The 21694-nt window shown below is 37.7% G+C and overlaps 1 protein-coding gene across 4 annotated transcripts; it reads left to right on the top strand.

The window, feature by feature from the left end:
- Positions 1–4: 4 nt before the first annotated feature.
- Positions 5–21000, top strand: MRE11 (MRE11 homolog, double strand break repair nuclease). Of its 4 annotated transcripts, XM_035328629.1 has the most exons (21): positions 5–84; positions 394–509; positions 1293–1425; positions 1999–2159; positions 2740–2827; positions 3777–3918; positions 5378–5492; positions 6616–6801; positions 7260–7431; positions 8019–8099; positions 8581–8707; positions 10579–10682; positions 12610–12783; positions 14342–14404; positions 15297–15513; positions 16122–16199; positions 17230–17285; positions 17733–17800; positions 18187–18268; positions 19397–19474; positions 20201–21000. In XM_035328629.1, the coding sequence occupies exons 2-20, from the start codon at positions 490–492 to the stop codon at positions 19439–19441; spliced, it is 2112 nt and encodes a 703-aa protein (XP_035184520.1). In that variant the 5' UTR covers positions 5–84; positions 394–489; the 3' UTR covers positions 19442–19474; positions 20201–21000. The 4 variants fall into 4 exon arrangements, with proteins under 4 accessions (XP_035184520.1, XP_035184500.1, XP_035184512.1 ...); XM_035328609.1 differs by having other exon boundaries at positions 19397–21000; XM_035328621.1 differs by lacking the exon at positions 5–84 and adding an exon at positions 216–306 and having other exon boundaries at positions 395–509; positions 19397–21000.
- Positions 21001–21694: the final 694 nt, after the last annotated feature.

The raw sequence follows: 21694 nt of genomic DNA on the forward strand, positions 1-21694 counted from the left end.
ACGCCGGCGAGCGAGCCGGGAAGTCTCGCGAGAGCGGTGCTCGGCGCCATGGAGACGGCGCGAGGGGCTCGGGGCCCGCGTTAGGCCGAGGGTGAGGGCACGTCCGGCCCCCTTTCGGCCCCCTCCCCTTTCGGCCCCCCCCCCCTTTCGGCTCCTTCCGGCTCTTTTCGGCCCACTTCGGCTCCTTTCGGCTTCCTTCGGACCACCTTCGGCTCTTTTCGTCCCCCCTCGGTTTCCCTCAGCCCCCCGGCCGTGTGAGGGGGCGGGCGGCGAGCCCGGTCGTCAGTGGGTAGACCAAGCGTTTGGGTTTGTTATTTTTAGTAAAAGACTGAATAATTGTGAAGTCAGCTTGCTGTGCCCTTCCTTCTAATCCGTTTGTGTTCTCGTCCCTCAGGCTTTGCACAGAATCCGTGAAAACAGAAGGGAGCTCTCTGCCCTGCCTCGTTGCGCTGTGCCCGGAGCCCTCTGCTGAGGCGTGCTGGCAGCAAGATGAGCTCCCTCAGCTCGCAGTAAGCTCCTGTCTCTGCCCGGTTCTTCTTTCACATTGGATAACACGGATTTTGTGCGTTGGGAAGGAGTCAACAGCTCAGACGTGGATTTGTGTCTGCAGGCCCCTTCGGGGCCTTCTAAGCATCATACATTCCTTTATATTTTCATAATTACCAGTGCAAACAGAGAAATGGAACGTCTGTTCCCCAAATTAAAGGCAGAAAACCTGCAAAGTTAGCTGCTGGGGGTCGACCTCTTTTCACAGATAACTAATGATAGGACTAGAGGGAATGCCTCAAGTTGTGCCAGGGGAGGTTCAGGTTGGAAATGAGGAGACGTTTCTTCCCAGAAAGAGCAGTCAGGCATTGGGATGGATTGCCCAGGGATGTGGTGGAGTCACCTTCCCTGGGGGTGTTCAAGGCAAGGTTGGGCCTGGTGCTTGGGGACATGGTTTAGGGGGTGACATTGGTGGTAGGGGGATGGTTGGACCAGATGATCCTGAAGTTCTCTTCCAACCTTTATGATTCTGTGATTCCATGATTTAGTTTTTCGTTAGATATCTGCAGCCCTTCACTAAAGTGGACTGATTGGGATAACCTTGTTTTGAAACCAGTTTGTTTGGTCAAGTGCCATTTGCAAGTAATGTAGTGAAATGCTTTGAGAGTATTACCGGAAGGATATCTTGATAGAATTTTATGCTAAATCTACTGTGTAATTGATAACTTTGGATAGAACCGCTTACCTTAATCAAGTGTGTTGAAATTCTGAAGTATTCCACTAACAAATTCTCCTGTTTAATTCAGGGATGATGAAGATACATTTAAAATACTGATTGCTACTGATATTCATCTTGGCTATATGGAGAAGGACCCAGTGCGTGGAAATGACACATTTGTAACTTTTAATGAAATCCTGGAGCAGGCTCAAAAAAATGAAGTAAGTATTGCTTTTAAGAAAGTAAAGCAGAGTCTGTGGAAAACCTGTTCGAACCTGCCAGAAACCAGAAAGCTTTGTTCTGCTGTAATCCTTACTAAAACCAAATACATATTGCAACCAATTACATTTCTAAAATAAATGATTATTCCTTCATTCAGATACAAACAGATGTAGTGCTTGAAAAGCTTCTCAGATTTCTTAGTCAAATTATTTGAAATGTTGACTTTTGTTTTTCTCTATGCTGTTTCAAAATCTGAGCTGAAATTAGTACGCTCTCAAAGTAATGCAGAGAGAGGCACAGGTTTCATTCCCCTTGGTACAGTAGCAATGAAAAGATGAAGCAATTCCTCAGGCCCATCAAAGGAAAAGTTTGGGATTATATATATATATAATGTTTGTTTCATGAGAAAATTAAATACCAATATCTCCAGCCACAGACTCATTTTATCTAGAAGTCCAGGTATGAGATACGTGGAACTCCTTAACAGAATTAATTTAATCAATTCGCTTATAGGTCTTTCAAAGTACTACAAAATGTTGTATTAAAATAATAGAGCTCTTTGTTATATACAGGTGGACTTTGTTTTATTAGGTGGGGACCTCTTTCATGACAACAAACCGTCCAGGAAAACAATACATTCTTGTTTAGAGTTGCTAAGAAAATACTGCATGGGTGATCGTCCTATTCACTTTGAAATTTTGAGTGATCAGGCAGTTAATTTTCAATATAGCAAGTAAGTCCCTTCCTATGAATCATGACAGCATGCGTTTCGTTTTCATATGGGGTGAATGTATTGTGATTTTGTTTTTGAATGCTTTTCTTCTGTGACTGAAACTTTGAAGCTTTAGGCTTGTTTGTATGGGGCAGTCGGTAGGATCGCTTCATCTATCATCTTTCACTGTTTAACTCTGTAAAGGACTGGACACCATATTTTTTGAGGAACTTCTGAATGTGTTGTAATAATTTATATATTTCAAGTAAAAACTAGGTTGTATCCTGCAAGTAAACCAACTTAAATGTAGTGTTGTGCTAGAATAAACAGTTCTTTGTGTATAAATAAAGGCTGCACAACCCAGTCTAAATATATATATATATATATGTATATGTTTGCTACAGTGTTCCTAGTAGGAAGTTCCAGACAATGAATAAGAATCTTCTTATGCTGTGGAGCTTAAACTTATACATAGCCTCTAGGTAATCATTTGCACCACTGTCATGTATTTGTGATGACAGCAGTTTGAAGAGAATATTAGGAATTATCATGGATTTGCAGATTAAATCTGCAAAGTTAAACTTTCCTTCTTTTTGTTCAGGTTTCCATGGGTGAACTATCAAGATGGAAATCTCAACATTTCTATTCCGATTTTTAGTATTCATGGCAATCATGATGATCCAACCGGGGTAATTATTGTCCTAGTTCTACTGCTGTGTTGCAAAACCAGTATTGTAGAAGTACAGGCTTTTACAGAAATACAGTTCTTGGCAAACAGGCTAGTTTTGGTCAGTTGCTCCACTCTTTGCATAAATATTTTGTGTTTCTTTAGAAGTCTTCTTGATTAGTGACAACAGCTTAAGTGTGGTATTAAAAAGAATTAAAAGAAATTAAGGTATCTATACAGACCATATTAAATCTCTTAGATTCCATAAACTTTGATAATTGGGAACAGTATCTGTTCTCATACCAAGAAGTGACAGCCCTTCAGAAAGTTCTGAGAACAAATTATTTCAATGAAGACTGAAAGCCTTTTTCTTAAGGAAAGGAAATTTTGATACTTGGGCTTGTGCTTTGATTGCGTGTACAATTGTAGTGCGTCTTCAATTACATTAACTTTTATTTTTAAGGAAGATAAGCTAACAATAACTGAAATGATTGTTTGAAAGTAAACATCTAAAACTAAGCACAAGAAAAGACCATTTGGAAAGCATATTCTGAGTTAAGAATTCTGTGTTTTATATCAAATAGCAGAGGATGGGTGTTATAACAGCAAAACTTGAACTTCAGCCTTACTATGAAGTAGTTAGCTTAACCAGATAATTTTCTGTAATATTGTAGAGATGCTGGCTGGGTTTCTGTGTTGTTTTGTTTGTGTTTGTTTGTTTGTTTGTTTTTCTCTGAATGGATTAATATTTAATTTCATGTTGTTAAAATGAGGGAAAAGTTGTAAGGAAAAAGGTTTTGCTTGTGTTACAACAAATACTAAAAAGGCTAATACATGTGGTGAGGTTTCCAACTGCAGAAGATATTTAAGAAAAGATGTTCTCTTTCCCTTTTGAGACTGTATCACTAAGACTTTAAAGGCTAAATAGCTTGTTCACAGCTTTTAGGTTTGTTTCTTACTATTTTCCACAGGCAGATGCACTGTGTGCATTGGATATTTTAAGCTGTGCAGGATTGGTGAATCACTTTGGGCGTTCAACTTCTGTGGAGAAAATAGATATTAGCCCCATTTTATTGCGTAAGGGTAGAACAAAAATTGCTCTGTATGGCTTAGGTAAGTGTTTTTCTGCCAGACTGTGGCTCAACTGTTTGGGTATTACCAAAGCTTAATAGCTCTGAAATAAGTTGGGACAAACATCCTGTGCTGCAGCAAACACAAGATGTCTAAGTAAAAGTAAGTTAAGGTGTATCAATTCGGTGAGAGTGTTATGGCTGAGAAATGCAGCTGCGCCAGCTGTGTCCGTAGTTTGTGTCTTTAACATGTTAACCTCTTGATCTCATGGTCCCATTTTTGCAGATTATAAAGAGATTCTGTGGTGGGTTTTCATCTTCAAATTGTCCCATCTTATTTTCCCTTCCATATTCCCCTTTACCCTCACCTCTTTGAAAGATTATGTTTGGCCACTTTCTGTTTAGAGAGGTTAACTATTAAGGTTCTCACTTCCCCTTATTTTATGTCCAGTCGTGAATGCTTGAGCACTAATTTCCAAGCAACATTTGTAGCTGTAACTTAGGTCCTATTTGGCCATGATTCCATGTGTTTGATGAGATACTCTAGAGTTTGCTTGATGTTCTAAGGGTAATAATGAGTGTTCTAATAAAGAGTGTTCTAATACCACAGTATAAAAGTTTTCAAAAAGCAATTGAATTTCTTATGCCCAAAATTGCTATTGGGAAATGCAGTGACTTTCTAAAGTGGAGGTGTTGGTGTTTGAGAATGTTTGGGAGATTTTTTTTTTTTGAACTTGTTCCAGGATTTTCTACACTCTTGACTCTCTCTGATTTACAGAGCACTTACTCATGCACAAAAGATACAAACTCCATATGGGATTTTATTGAAGTCTATCATAAGAATTAAGTCTGGATGTGGTTGGTTCCCTCTTCTTTCCCTACTTGCTTAAAAACATTAAGGAAGTAGCCAGTGACAGATAGTTCAGAAGTGCTGCAGTCTTTTTCCTGCTCTGTGGGAAAGTGTAGACTTTGTAGAATTTGTGGTTTATTTCTTGTTTTCTAGAGAATTTCTACGGATGTTTAAGAACTCGGTAGAATCTGTTTTTTAAGTCTACCATACAACAAAGTATACTACTTACTCCATCAACAAGAAAAAAAAACAAACACATTTTTAATTCTTCCCATAGTGTGCTCAGCACAGAAAACTGCCAAGAGACTTTAAACTTGATGTAGTTAACAAAACTGCTTTTAGCAGTTATTTAAAGGTAGATTTCATGTTACAGTGTCTTACTTTCAGAAGCCTGTCTAGTAAAATAAAAAATATACTTTATTATGAATCCAAACAGAACAATACCTTAGACTTTTTAGCTCATGAAAATGAGGATCTGGTCTTGCTGCAGAGTTGTATTCCCTATGCTCTTTGTAACAGGGTTGCTAATTAAAATGCTATAAAATGAAGAGTTGGTATATACCTCTTGATATCTATCAAGAGTTGATAGTCGATATATTTTGGTGTGATACATATACCACACAACAATGATGTGCTGTTTTGTCCACTACAGGAGCCATTCCAGACGAGAGGTTGTATCGTATGTTTGTCAATAAACAAGTAACTATGCTGAGACCAAAGGAAGATGAAGACAGTTGGTTTAACTTGTTTGTGATTCATCAAAACAGGTACCGGTACTGAATGGGTTATGGTGACCTAAACTTTGTGAGGTTTTGTTTGTTTTAATTAAACTGCTTTGAAAAGCATAGGAGAGAAGGTCAGCTGTGGTGGTTTGTGCTTCTTGCGAGTAGCTGACTTAAAGATTTTTCCCAAATAAAAGCAATATTTACAGCTGTTCTTAGAGAATAATCATCAGGGAAATGAGTTGAAATAAATGAGTTGGAGATGTTGGGAAATTGCTTCCCAAAATCTCATAGTTGAGGGGGAAGAGAGAGGGTAGGTAATGTAATATGTGTAAAATTAAGTCTTAAGTCTGCACGTTGCAGCTGAAAGATCAGGAAACTTCATATGCCATTTTCTATGCTTGTTTGAGCTATAATTTTGTTAGTGCCGTGTCTTCACTTGCATTTGTATCCTTTACAATGTCTCAGACAGGATAGGTAGTGTTGCCTGCACACTTCTCCCAGCAGTGTCAGTAGGAACAGGCAGAGTTCTTTTCCACATCCATTAATATAATTTTTCATGAGTTTTCATGAAGTCCTCATGTGGGAAGTAATGGTGCAGGAGTAGTAAACAAACAGAGCTGGGAACCCTGTGTATTGCTCTCTGTCCAGTAGGCTAAAGGAACTCTGTCACACTTTGTTTCCTCCATCTTCTGTCAAGGGATAGAGGGAGGTGTGTCCTACATCTTTTTATTTCATCTTTTTTTTTCCCTCACCATTTAAAAAACAAACAAACAAAACAAAAAAATGTGCTATAAAAGCATTCACATGGAAGATAACTGAAAGCTTTGCAAGCCAGTTAAAAAGAAAAGGGAGGTCTAGTGAGGGAAGTAGAAAAGGGTGAGCTTCATTCAGAACAGAAAAAATGCTACTGAAAACCTTCCCTGTGCAAATTAACTAACTTTATGGTTTAAATCTGTAAGTTTCCTTTTTGTTTACCCAGACACTTGAAATAATTGCATTAGGAAAAAACCTTGAAGAGTCGCTGATGTGAAATGTATGTCAGATATTTTTGCTAGCGCTTCTCTATCACTTTAAATCATACTGCTGGTTTTCACCTCCTTCGCTTCCCACCTGTGCTCACCCATGACTGCACCCATTCTAATTACTCTTCTCTTTTCTTGTACAGGAGCAAACATGGAGCCACCAACTACATTCCAGAGCAGTTTTTAGATGACTTTATTGATCTTGTTGTGTGGGGTCATGAACATGAGTGTAAAATAGCTCCAGTCCCAAATGAACAGCAAAATTTCTATGTTTCTCAACCGGGAAGTTCGGTGGTGACATCTCTGTCCCCTGGAGAAGCTGTGAAGAAGTGTGTGTGTTTTTATTTATTCTTTTCTTGTTTATCTCTTGCCTTACGTGTGTTGTGTTTATAAATATAAAAAGAAAAATACTTTTGTTAAGCATGAACAGATTTATGTTACAGTGTGGATTAGCATCGGTGTGACATAACAAATGAAGTGGATTGAATCAGTGCCTGGAATAAGTTTGGTTTATGTGGAACTAAACCTGACATTTGAAGCAAATGTAACTTATCCAAGAGGGGTTACACCCAGATAATTTGGAATACATGAACTGTGTACATCTGCTTGTATAAAGAACAAACACAATCTGAATATAATGGGCTTGAAGTTTGGCAGTGCCAACCCTGAAGTAGGTATCTGAGAACTTGCTATAGCTTTTGAGTTTTGGCCCCTGTAAAATAAACATAAATTTAGAACAAGCTTTTGTACTGGAAGTTATAAATTTAAGAGAACTTTCTCTTCCTAGACACATTGGTTTGCTGCATGTTAAAGGGAAGAAAATGAAAATGCACAAGATTGCTCTAGAAAGCGTGCGAACTTTCTACATGGAAGATGTTGTCCTATCTGATCATCCAGATCTTTTTAATCCTGACGATCCAAAAGTAACCCAGGCAATACAAGCATTCTGCATGGAAAAGGTAACTTGTAATGCTAATGGTTTATGGTAACAGCATGCGAGCAGGGAGGGTGATCTGTGAGTAGTTGTAAAAGGGGAAGATAAACCTTATTTCTTTTCTGATATTATTTGAGACTGACGTAAGCAGTGTTTCCACCAGCGGCCAATTCCATGACATGCACTGCAGATTTGGCCTCCAGACCAGGATGACCAATTAAAGCAGGCTGTAGCAGCTTTATGGGGGTCTACATCATCTTTCTGTAGAAACTCCCACCTGCGAATGGGACAGTGTTAGATGTGCACTTTGGAACCACTGTAAATACACGCACCTAAACCCTGGGAGCTGGGCTGTGCAGTGTGAAATGGCCCAGGTCACTAAGGCAGTTTCATTGATTTCTCTCAGTTCTTAGGTCTGTATTTGACTCTTTCTGCTTTTCCCAGAACTGGAACTCGAGCAAAAGATAGTGTCTACAGAGTAAAATAGTATGAATGGTCACTGATGTAGATGCTGCTGGACTAAGCTGTATTTCAAAGATAAGCAAGTTATATTTGAAGGGTTCAGGCATCTTTAAGAGAGTAAAGTGGAACTGAAATCCTCCTTCTTTGTAGGTTGAAATGATGCTGGAAAATGCAGAAAGAGAACGCCTAGGAAATCCACGCCAGCCGGACAAGCCTCTTATAAGATTACGAGTAAGACATTGTTCCATTTGGGTTTTGTTTTGAAATGTTACTGTGAAAGGTTTCAAAGCAAATTCATGCTTGTTGTATAAATACATAAAGTTTCTTACTGTATACAGGCAAATACAAACTGCTTTAATACCTTGACTCTGTTAACCTGTGATATAACCAACATTGTATGGTAAAGAATGAGATTGTTCATCAGTGTACTTCATTGCTGGTCTGAGTAAGGTGACCAAGATTATTATTTTTTAAGTCATGTTGTCCTGTGTTGGTTCCTAACCTAATATAAGGAAGCTTTCCTTAATGATAGTAAACAAGTTATGAATCTGGGCTCTTATTAGCTATTCTGCATGCCGTGATAAAGTATTAATTTTAGGCTGATTTTTTTTTTACTTTAATTTTGCTTTGAAGGATAACAAGCTTGCTTGCTTTGTGTGGCTTCTCTTTTTTCCTTTAGTTTCATGTTTTAATTTTTTCAATCCTCCCTTAGGTTGATTATACAGGCGGCTTTGAGCCATTCAGCATCTTTCGTTTTAGCCAGAAATATGTGGATAAGGTGGCTAACCCAAAAGACATCATACACTTCTTCAGACGTCGTGAGCAAAAAGCAAAAAATGGTAATTTGAAAGGAAGGAATCATTCCCTTTCCTTGATTTTCATTTTTCTTCTATTGTTTCACTACCTAGCCGTTACTAAACCATGGTGTCTACCATCTAATGTGTTACAGGAGGAGTAAAGACATATAGTCATATTCAAGGGTAAAATACCGCACAAGGATCTCTGTTCTATTCCAAGTGATTCCTGGGTTTGTCTAAAAATTCTGATACTCATCACGGGATCTTTATGATAGTTAATGCTAAATAATTCATTTCTCTTTGGCCTCAAATCTTACTGAGTTGCCTATAGCCCCATATCAGGCTGAATTATTCCGTGACTCTATGATGATTGCCATGAAAGGAATTAAAACATCTCGCTTCTGGAACTTCTCAGAAGGAGATGGTTGGCTTTGGTTTTTTTCCTACTCTGTAGGGAAAAACGTAGGTGGTGTTCTTTTTTCTTAATTTTATTGATGTAGTAAGTAATTTGTTCATTTACGCCTGAAATGCTAATGGGGGGATGTGCTTCAGAGTTGTTTTTATATTTAAAAAAGTCCAAATCATAGAATCTGATGTGTGGTGTGAATGTACGGCAGCATTTTGTTTGCCCTAATCAGCCACGTGTTTGAGGTGCTTTCGGCTTTTCAGCATGTTCCAGGTATGTCTCTATTCGAGCATTTTTGCAAAACAAATAATAGCTGTTACTATTGTGCTTTTTCTCACTGTGCCTAGAATTTTTAATAAATGGTTCATAAATGTTGCCCAATTAGTGGATTTGTAATAGTCACTAATAAAGGTACAGCGAGTCTGAAGAACTGTTAATACTGCACATTAGTGCATTGTAAGTACTCCAATTCCACTGACAGTTTTTATTTACATTGTCAGTTTTGTAAAGTTCAAAACATGATGGCTCATAAATGGAAATTTCTTTTAGTGAAGGTTTTTTAATTATGTTGCGTTGCTCTTGTTTTATTTTGCTTTGTTTTTCTGATGAGTTAAATAACCTCATCAACATTTGCAGAATGCAAGATAGCTCTCTCACCATCTTTAATCTATACATTTTCATTTCCCTGCTTAATGTGCATCTCGGCTTCAGGAAGGAAACTTAAAAAAAATGCCATGGTTCTCTGTGTTACTTTATTTGATAACTTCCACAAGTTAGGTGGCTAATAAAACAGTCAAAATTTCCTTTACATGTGTACATAACGCTAGTGTTCAACGCAGGGTGTTGTTTAGACTTAATAGTTCAGAAGTTGTTATTGTTTCTTTTGTAATGTTGCTTATATAATAAGGCCAACAAAACAGCATTTAGTGCTTGCATGCAGTAAAGCTAGAAACAGGCTGCAGTCATTTGAGACTACTTTTCACAGCATACAGTAACCTCAGTTGGTTCTGACAGTCAGTCTTCTGTTATTCCTACCCTGTTTCCTGGGAGTGCAGGGCACCTTCATTGAGCCATGAACCTCTTCTACTCAAAACCAACCAGCATGCTTTGGAGGACAGTTTCTTCTTTAGTAACGGAGTTACTCATAAACATCCTTTGTGCTTTGATGCATTTTCAATTCTCCTCCTGTTGTGATCTTCCAGAGTTCAATTATATCAACCTTCAGGATGTAGCGTTCAGCTTCTAATTCCAGACATTTAGTAGAAGAACCTTTTCTATCTACTAGAGATGTAGTTGTCTTGTACAACTGTTGTATCTGTTGAATTTACCTGTTTGCGTACAATAGTGTATTGTTTGAATAATAAGCCTTTACATATAAAAGGGACCACAGTTCTTAAGAGGCCTGTGTTAATCTTTTTTCCTATTACTTTAATTGGGATAATAAATACAAGCTGGAAACTCCTATGTGAATGATGGCTAACAGTGTCACTATGCTCTTCTGTTTTAGGCAGTAATATTAATTTTGGAGACCTGCTCGACAGACCTGTTTCTGATGGGATGACACTGAGAGTGGAAGACCTCGTAAAGCAGTATTTTCAGACAGCGGAGAAGGTTGTACCTTGTACCTTTTATAAATTTCCTATATAATTATATGCGTATTCCTGGGTAAAATATATGCCTTAGGTTAACAAGTAATTGTTGTACACAAAGTGTGTAAGATATGTGAACATAGGCTGTTTTGATAACATTTGGTAAATCTTCATGTTACTTGCAGTGCCTGTGCTGCACTCACAGTTGCCTCCTGTTGTTACAGGAGGAAAGTTTGAGGCAGCATGCTCTGAGAAGCTACCTTAACTTACTTTGGGGTGAATGTGAGGCCATACCAGTTACTTTTACCAACTTGGAATGATTTGTTACCTTGCAAATCATATTTGCATCATCAGGCGTAGTGCAGTTCAACATTAAAGCAGAGCAGGAAGGACAAAGAGAGCACCTGATAGTTTGTTTTCTTCCCATTCTTTCTTTAAACCTTATTTATTCCTACTTCCTGGTTGCAGGGCTGCAAAGTCTCAGAGGTAAAAAAAAAAAAATAATAATCAGTGAGTCAGCCACCCAAATGCTTGATCTGAATGATCAAGCATAACTTTCAGAAGCTACTTCAGAATGTGCTTTATAGAAGGTTATTAGAACACGGAAGGGTTCCTGAGGTAAAGATCCCCAAGTTTATATAAATCTCGCCTAACATTAAACGTACATTAGGGGCTTTTATTAGGATGGCATAAATTATGCCCTGGAAGGGCTACTTGCCTTTTGAATATGATAGGGAATGTAACCCAGGGTGAGTAGTCCAGAAGTAGGTGGTACTTCAGATGTAAGCCTTCCCTAAACCCCGTGGGGAGAAGCAGGGTCAAACTGTTCAGTTCCACTGTTGCTGGTAAGTCAAGGCCTGGGAATTAAGACCACTACTGTTTGTTTCCTTAGTAGGTGGTGTGTTTTTCCCCCTCCTTCAGAAGAAACCTTAATTGCTGAAAGTCACCGTTAATATTCTGTGTCGTTACAGTCAGTCTCTCTTCTGAGATGCTTGCATTACTTTTGTGTAAACTTATTTCATAGTAGCATTAAACTTTATTCCACTGTTAAGCATTATTTCAGGGAAGGTTTTACACTTCTGATTCAATCGACAATATAATTCCTAAAGGACATGGGGAAGGATCAAACATCGTTAAGAAGCATGTATAATGCTTATTACCAGGAAATTATCTAACGGACAAAAAAAACTGCATATCCAACATCACTGTCCATGTGGGGTTGCTTTCCAGAATGTCTCTTCTTACTGTACTGGGGAGGACATGTAGAGAAGAGAATGGCTTTGAAATGCCACCAGTAGCTTCTGTTACTTTTATTAATTAGCATCTCTGGTAACATCTTGATGTAGAGTATTTTGATGAATATCATCTCACTTGATGAACAAGTGGGAACTATTGGTATTTACAGAACTTGATTTCAATAGAGTAGACTTCTCCTTAATAGCTCTTACTGCTTTGCAATAATTTGCCCAGCTCTGTAACTGCCAATTTTTACTATTAGAATGTTACGGTAAAACAAAGTAATTTAACATTTGTAATAATTCAGTGCCTGTTTTTAATAGCTTTTTATGTCTTTGCAAGTCTGTCTTAGTTTAGCTTATAAAAGGGGTTGGACTAAGAAAAAATAGATGACCTTCTCTCTCAGTAATACATTTCAGACAAATTATTTTAGTTATGACCATCATCATCATTTCTTTACTGCTTATGAAATGTTTCTTCTTTGACTAATCTGGAAAATACTCTAAGTTAGGTGTAACACACTAGTAACAAAAAAGTTGTAACTGTATTACGAGGAGTAACATTTGCTTATTGCTGTGCTCTTTTCTGTTTGAAATCTTAAATGCGGGTTACTTGTACGTTTGGTTTCCAAACTATATAGCTGGAACAACAGGAGTATTTCTCACATTCTTTGGCAGATGCTTGTTAACAAACTGTTTTCCCCTTTTATAAAGAAAGTACAGCTTTCACTTCTAACTGAAAGAGGAATGGGAGAAGCAGTGCAGGAGTTTGTGGACAAAGAGGAGAAAGATGCTATAGAAGAGCTCGTGAAATTTCAACTAGAAAAAACACAGAGGTTTCTTAAGGAGCGTCACATTGATGCAGTGGAAGAAAAAATAGATGAAGAGGTAATATTCTGTTACTTTTAACTCTTTAGAAAAGAGGTCAAGACAGATGGTAGAGAAGTTGGTGCACAAAGCTGGTTTAATAGCTTTGCCTTTGTGAAGAGCACATGTGACAATTGCCTCTCATCATTTTCTGGAATGAGTATGGTAAAATTTCAGATGTATATTTTAAAAGCTTGTGTTAAAAGTGTGTTTTATGGTATCCTTATGCTGAGTCCCGCTTTATTTGTGCATGCATGAATAAAAAAAACACGTCGCTAATGTACATAGAACTTGCTCTCTGACCGTGTGCAAGCACTTACTCGTATGTGCTATTTCACTGCTATCGTAAGTAATGGTAGAGGGAAAAGGAAAACATAAATCAATCCCTTCATTTCTTGAAGGGCTGGGGCTGCATTGACCACTTACCTTTAGGGTGAGAAAATATAGTAGATTTAATCTGTTCTTAGTTTTTCATATTGTCTGGGAGAAAGCACACAAACAGCACAGCCATAAAGGAAACTTCTACTTAGGTGCTTTGCTGGTTTCTAAAAGCTTGCAGCTTGTGGTCTCTGAGAGCCAGGCCTGGTATCTGTGTAACTAGTAACGCTTAATAAACTTCTATGACAACTTGTGGAATTTCCTTGTAAGCTAATACTCACGCAGGGTAGGACAGGTTGCTCTGCAGTGTAATTTTGCACTGTTTTTGCACCAATAATTTGGTGGCTGGTTGCTTTAATTCATGAGGGGTTTAGAGACAACAGTCAGCACCTGTAGGTTTCTGATGCCACCTTTGTGTTGTTTTTTTATTTGTTTTTGTTTTTTGTCTTCTGACAAAATTCCTAACATCCCCTCTTTTTTATCTGCTCAGCTTTTATTGTTGAGCACAGTATCATGGTATGGGACATCCCTTTGGTCATTTTGGGTCAGCTGTCCTGGCTGTGTCCTCTCCCATCTTCTGCTGCACCCCCAGCCTCCTCATTGGCAGGGAAGCAGGAGAAGCAGAAAAGACCTTGATTGTGTGTAAGCATTGTTCAGCAGTAACTAAAACATGGGTGTGTTATCAACACTGTTTTCATCAGAAATCAAAAACAGCACTATAATATAAATAAAATTAACTCTACCCAGCAAAAACCAGTATACCATCTCACCCATCGTATCTTTTCTGTACTTGACAAGTCAAGCTATCTTAGCTGTACATCCATTGCAGTATTTCTCTTGATATCATTGCTTTTCAACTTGCTTCTTCATCTCTGCCATGTCTTTACAGTTACTGATATTTCACTGTCCCTTATTGTCTAGTTACTTTGTTTCTACTGAGTGTGGTATCTCTGTGCCAACCTTTTTCTTGCCAGTGGTGTAGTTACAGAAGAGTTACTAATAGAATGTGAGATTCTTAAACGGTAGCGTTACCTATAACGTAGTTAGCTTGAAAAGGCTCTAAACAAACTGTTCAGTTATTCTTGCAGTCTTGCTCTTTCACATGAGGTTGACTTCAATTCAGAGATCAAGACATACTGTGTTTTGGTTATTGTATGAAATGAACTGTTATTTGTTATATTATGAACTTCTCTTTATTCAGGTGCGAAAATTTAGGGAGTGTAGAAGAAAAAACGCCGAAGAGGAGGATGAGGAAGTTCGCGAGGTAACTCCTTTGAGTTTTGGACTTAGATTAAAGAATGAAGTAGTGACTTTTGTGTATGAATGAAGTGACTGACAAGGTCATCCATGTCAAAAAAAAGTCTGTCTGCTTAGGGCAGATGAGAAGTTTTCTCAAAATCTTCCTTTGTATAGTATGTGCCTAAGCTACTGCTCAATGTGGCCTTTGAAATCTCTTTTCTTATCAAAATTTGTGAACCTGAAGGTTCAGTTGCCCTTGCTTTGAACCAGGTGGCTGGCCTTCAGAGCTCTGTCAGCTTAAACTGTGATCCCATCACCAGTGGAGATGTGAATGGGAGTGATCTTAACAGAAGAAGTTGGTACTATTGGTGAACCTGTTGGTTTATTGTCCTTATCAGCAAGCCAGATCTTAGATATCCCTGACATTGGTATCTCAATGTCGTATGACTTTCTAGAGCTTTCCCAACCACTGACGGTACTTGTGCTCCTTTGTTTTTATAAGCTATGTGGGACTAGAATGAAATTTTTGAGGAAAAGAACACCTGTGGTGAGATTCAGCTCTACTAATCTCAGATATCGTCATGGGAAGTAGTTGTCTAAGCACCCACTGTCTTCAGTGGAGTCCAGAGGGTGTGTTATCTAAGGTACCTGATACACAATGACAAATTGCTCACCAAACTTCTGACTGTGTGGAGTTTGGTGAACAACCACATTAACCAGCTCCACAGCTAACAGCTGCACATCTAAGGTAAATAGAATAAAAACTTCCCTGGCATTTTGAGAGATTTCCTTGCCTTCCATAAAGCTGTGGATTTTGATCTTCTACGCCTCAGTTGTTGAGTCCTAGTTGTGATAAACAGTGATGCGTTTTACTGCTGAGGATTCTCTTTCCTGTAGCACTTACTGTTGCATTTCAGGCAATGACCAGGGCTAGAGCTCTCAGATCTGAAGACGCAGTTCTTGTGTCAGCCTCCAGCGATGAAGAAGTCATGGATACAGGGGCAAAGGCCTCTGGTGATTCAGATGATGACCTTCCTGCAACACTGACTCGAGGAAGGGGTCGGGGGAGAGGTAGGACAAGAGGTGCAAGAGGACAAAATTCAACAGTAAGAGGGTCATCACGAAGGGGAAGAGGTAAGAAAAAAACAAATTCTGTGCATTGTAGTTGCTGACTTTTTTTTTTCCTTAAAAGTCAGAAAAAGTCTGTTGCTTAAGAACTCCTATTGGAAAAATAAAATTCTCAAATACTTTTGGTACCATATGATACACAGCTGACTGCCTTCCAAGGCCTAAGTTGTGACATTTTCACAGTGTGATTAAACTAAAATTATCTTTCTTTGCAGCTATGGAAACACAGTAGACTCATAAGAGATCCATTATTGGAAGGTCTGTGCTATGAAGTGCATGGATAGATCTTTGTTGTTGCTAATGATATGCAACATTATATGTTTGATCAGTGTAGAGAGGATGTACAGGTTGTCTCTATCTTAATGTAGCTTACAAGCTTAATTATTGCTGGTGATTGAAAAAATGGGGTTTATTTCCTAAGCAAAATGAATTAAAGAGCTCCTTGGCTATGTGTGATTGTGTATTTTACGGTGATAGCAGTACTTCTGTTATGGCAGCCTATTAAATATAAATAATTAATATAAATATTATATCACACAGGAAGGGGGAAAAAACTTTATGGGGAAAAAAAAGGAGCACTGAACAGATCTGCATGTTGTTTATTGTTCCTACAGGAAACACTAGCCAAGAGTCAGCTACTAGCAGCAGAACCTACAAGTCTGTCCCTGCCAAGAATAAGTCGATCATGGATGGTAGGCCTACGTTCTGCCCATTACTCTAATCTGCTCTCATATTGTAAGGAAGGTTTTAATGGTGAAGTGCCTTAATTGTCTTTATTTCTCTGAGTCCAATTCAGCTGGGAGATATTATTTTTGTTTCTAATGAAATAAGGTAACTAACAGTGGTGAGAGGAAGAAAAGAGTAGTTAAGTCCTGCTGTTGCCAGTGGTAAAATGAAATGTGCTGGGAATATCTGACTGGATTTGGGAATGAGAAACCTCTTTCTGTGTATGCATTTAAAAAAAAAAAAATAAACATGGAAAGAAGGTGACTTAAATCATCCTTTCTATGCAGAATATTTTCAGTGGTTAAAAAGCTTAAACTTAACGTTTAGTAAGTTTTAAGCAAAATACATGTAGTCTTCTGTTGTAGCAGGTTTTAGAAACACCAGCTTATAGTAGTGAAGAATAACATATCTGCAGTTTAAGCCGCATATGTGAGAGCAGCCCTTCCTTCAGAGGGCAGACTCTGAGGAAACATCTTAGGTAGTCTGAGTATTATAGGGAAAAAAAAATACTGCTCATAAAGCTGTACGTGAATCCCACACAAAATAATCAAAGGTGTACCCAACATTTATGTTTAAATTAATCAGACTCAGCAAATGACCCGAAATACTGCACATAAATCAGCTTTAGCAGATGTGTTAATGTGTGAACTAAACATTAGACAAAGAGGAATCCCAGTAAAAGCAATATATTCTCTTTGTCGTAATGAATGCTACTGATACTTTTTCAGACAGACTGGGAAGCACCTGCAGCTGCACAGAGGATTAGATAGATCTGGGTTGTTGAACTCTAGCCAGGACCTAACTTACACTTTATCTGCCAAGGACCTTTGCTTGTCTTGTTTTGAGATTTGTTTGCTTGTTTTACTTACCCCCTCCCGCCACCCCCCCCCCCAGAGGAAACAAACACTAAGCAGATTTTCTTTAATGAAAATGATCATGTAACGCTGCATTTTATTACAACAGCACTTTGAAAATACTACATTTATTTTATTCTAGCCTTTAAGTCTTTGAAAACAGACCCCTTCCAGAATTCATCTAAATCTTTCTCTGAGGTAAGAAGCATCATCCAGTAGTGAAGCTGCACAACTACCGCCTTTTGCTCTCTTCTCATTAGAAAAATAAATACATGGCCAAACTGTTAGCCCAGCCAGTAGATGTTCCTAAGCTATTGGTTCTAGCAGTAAAGTTCTGCGTGCTAATTTGTAGAGCCTTCTTTTGGTAGAGGGTCTATTGGAGAAATACAAAGATCATGTTCTACTTCTGGCCATAGCCTAAGGTACAGAGAGTATATATGAGTGGTCTGGGAGTTTTTGCAATATCAAATGTTTGTTTGCACATTATATAGTTTTTACTCTAAAGCACTCTCAAGTGTATATTATAATTAAGTAGCTTTTTTTAAAAAAATACACTATATAGCTATGTGATGGTAGTACAGAATTATGTAACTGTTTTTGAATAAGTTCTGTGAAAAAGCTTTAAAAATGGTATCTATTTTTCAGGATATTATAGATGATGACTCAGATCTAGAAGACATTCATATCACTCCTTCCTCCAAAGTAAATCAAAGGTTGGTGTGTTTATTTGGTCAGTGCTATCACAACTGCCTTATTTCTTATTGGTAATTGACAGAATTCAGAGATCTGACACACTACATGAAGAAATGGGTTATATTTTTAATTCACAACATTACTTACAGAATTTATGTAATTTTTTTGCCTATTACTGTGGGTAATCTTCATATAACAGTACGTTGGTCTGCTGACTGAGGTAAGCTAGGTAAAAGTATCAGGATTTGTATGGTAGTTTGAGAATTTGAATCGTTCTGCTCATTATATTTTTCTGTTCAGTATTAAACTCCGTATTGATGGTCCAAATCTAAGTTGAAGGGAAATTTATTAAAAATGTCTGGTATTTGAGAACATGCTGATAATTTTGTTGTCTTTGTGTTTCAAGGTTCTCAGCTACATCTTCATTTAGTAAAAGAGGTTCACAAAGCCAAACAACATCAAGAGGAGTGGATTTTGAGTCAGATGAGGTATGGTATATAGTGGCCTTTTTTCGTGTGTATCTGAATTTCTATAGCTTGGTTTTTTTTTTGAAGCCATTTAAATAAAACATTTCCAAGTAGAATATTTATTTTTTTTTTTCCTATCAGGACTAGATTATTATTTCCTGCTTTAATTAAACATACACATAATCATCAAAAATAAGGCTAAAAGAGACCCCAGGAAAATATCTAGTCTTTTTTGCCTTCAGTTCTTAATAAGTTAATTGTCATTCCTGAAATGTCTTTGATAAGTTAGATTGACTGGGGAAGAAGTAGTTGTAACCTCTTCTAGTACATGGCTTTGTCCTTTTATTTATTTTATTTTACCCTTTTAAAAAGGAAGACTTATGTTTTGTGCATTTAAAAATAGCTGTTTTCCAGGGCTCTTAACTGCTTTATTGTTGCACAATATCAAAATACACTTAAAAAAAAAATACTGTCTTCAGGTTTAAAAAGTCTGTTCTTGCAGCCTGTATTTGAACTGCTAGGAATAGTTTTTTTTGTTTTTGTTTTTTTCCCATAAGTAAATGAGTACAATGTCTATTCACAGTTTGGCGCTGAATACGCATTATATTGTCAAGCAGTGTGTTATCGTAGACAGCAGACTGTCAGGTTCACATCCTTAACAATGCCAGTAACCACTTCAGAGATGATGTATTCTTATTCTTCTCTCTGCTATGCTATCTCTTCTCCTTGTACCTGAAATATGAAATTGAGTTTGTTTCAACATGCAAGAAACGTTATTTTTGATTCATAAAAATGTCAGTAAACAATGTTGTCTGATGTACGTACATAGATAAAACTTGACTCAAGTATATGCTCCTCATAATGGTAACGCTTCTCTAGGTCACACCTGCAATATAGGTTGCTCCACTTTTTAGAGCAACTATTCTGACCATTCTGACTTAAGCTCAATTTCTGTTTTCTGCACGTTTGTGTCTTAAACTTTTGAAATGATAGATAATCTCCTTGATATCAAAAATGATAAAAACAGGTTTGTCAGAAAACATGAAATAAAGTGATCTGTCTTTCTACCTTAATCTAAAGGTAACTTTGCTTTTTATGACTTGGCATCCATGCTACTTGTAGTAATGCCTATCTGTTTACAAATTGCAGGATGATCCATTCCAAAGCGCTGCGACATCACGAAGAAACAGATGATTGCTGTCTCACTGTAGAGGAGAGACCACGAAAGTTAGTGAAGAAATTGGAAAGTAGTATGCAGGGCGTACTCCATATGATGTTTCTCTGTAAATGACTGTTTGCCTTGTATGAAATGTTTTGGTTTTGTTTTGGTGGCACCACATTTGGTATAATTTGGGTGTTATGTTACTTCTAGGGCATTAGACTAGAACACCTAATATTCTGAAGTATTGCCTGAAACTAAATTCTTTCTAAAACTTCTAAAAACTTGTTTTCTTTTTGGGAGGAAAATGTAAATAACATAATGGTATCTTTTATAGAAAACTCCTTTGGACTTGACTTTTTTCATAGCTGTGAATCTTTAGTAGTATACAAGTATGGATATGGACATGGACTCAGCCAGCAAAACAAATGTTGTATTTACTTCTAGTTTTCTATAGTTATAGATGAAAACTCTGAAGAGTAATAGTTTAATCCAAAGTTACAGTTTCCAGTAATAAAGCTGGAAAATGCTCTAATGCTTCCAACTAATGGTGGGTTTAGTTCTCCTGTTACACTGTTACTAAATGTCATAGTATGCAGGAATGACTTCTGCTCTGTAATTCAAGAACTGCCAAAGAATTCAGATAGAATAGCTTTGTTAGTGTTTACCCTCCTAATAAGATGTAAGAGCTAGAACCTTGCAGCTTCACAAGGAATGCTGCTTCAAGAATAAGCAATGAGGCAGTAACAGGCAAGCCGCTGCCTCTTACAGTTTTCTTTGCTGATGTTTTTCAGGTATCTTGCCTCAGCCATCCTAAAATATCATCACTGTTTTTCCAAATGAGGCTTTTAAGAGAAGATCCTGTACTCACACTGGGGGAACCACACCTTCTGTTGAAGGAGCCAAGACCTAGGCACTTTTCTCCTTCCCCCTTTCCCCACTCCCCTAAAAATTGGTGTTCTGCAGCTACAGCCTTTAGAGCTAATCAAGGGGGAAAGGCTAGAAGTGTTCATCAGCTAACACCCCAGCATGTCAGAGAAATACCAAATACAATGGGTAACTGAAGCCATACTTCTGCATTGTTATTGTCTCCATCACAGAGATAGGATTGGGCATTTATGTTGCTCTGGCTTTTGCTGAACATGACTGTCGTTACTTTGTCTGCGTATGTGCCGTAGCATAGCACCTAAATATCCCTTGAGCTTCCTGAAGACTTCCATAGAAATGATCAAGACCACCAAATTTCTAGCGTAGAGCTCAGTAACAACTTCCAAAGCAGTACAGCTGCATGCTGCATCAGGAAATAATTTGATGTCTTGACCCTTTTGTTGAGGGCTATCACAGCTCTTATAATATTATGCAATTAAAAAGCTGCTGTAAATGCCCTCCAGGATGGGGGTTGTGGTTTTTGTTTTGTTTTTAATAAAACTATTTCTGTTAAGTAAATTCTGAATGACAATTGTATGGAGTAAGTTAATCTGAGGGATTGAGTTTTTAAAAATATTTTGGTTTTTCATGTTGCTATCCAAATTAAACCTGTTTTGTTACTAAAAGAAAAAAAAAAACAAACCACCCCATTTAAAATTCTTAAGGAGACTCCATCTCTTACAACTGCAGGCATATCCTAGGCAAAGATTTTAGCAAAATATATAGGATTAATAAGATTCTTTTCAAAGGTTCTTTCTGACTCTTTCACATTTTTTTCACTTAGCTGTCAAATTCATAGCATTAACATTTGTTATGTTAAACTGCAGCCATTCCCACGTTGTTTTTTAGAAGGTAAAAATAACATCTTTCAGAGAGAAAAATGTAGCCTGTTGTGCATAGAGAGATATTTCTGTACTGTAAAAATACCTTACTCCTAATCATCAATGTGATTTGCTTTCCTACAGGGATAAGACACACAGAAAACCACTGCTAATTCTCAGAGATCCCACTGGATAGTTTTTGAGAAGTCATTTCTCACTCATGCAAACTTCCAATCCACCTGCTGAAGGAAAGCTCAAATGTTTAGCAGAGCTACATTCAATCAAAGGTTGTTTCCTTGGAGATGGGGTGGAGAGTGCACAGTGTGCAGTTCAGTTTTTGAAATATTCATTTTCTTGAATGTTTCCAAATTGTATTTTGTAGTTTGGGTGTTTTTTCATACTTCTGTTACAGCTGTTTTTTCTGTGCCTATTTTCTTAAAATCACAGCTTCGGTGGAGAGAGCTGTCAAACAGATGCTTAAGATGACTCGGATAACCTGAGATCTTGAACTGTATAGCTTTATTTCAAGTGCTTTCTAAA

This window comes from Oxyura jamaicensis, chromosome 1 (genome assembly GCF_011077185.1).
Source record: "Oxyura jamaicensis isolate SHBP4307 breed ruddy duck chromosome 1, BPBGC_Ojam_1.0, whole genome shotgun sequence".
In the NCBI taxonomy this organism is placed as follows: Eukaryota; Metazoa; Chordata; class Aves; order Anseriformes; family Anatidae; genus Oxyura; species Oxyura jamaicensis.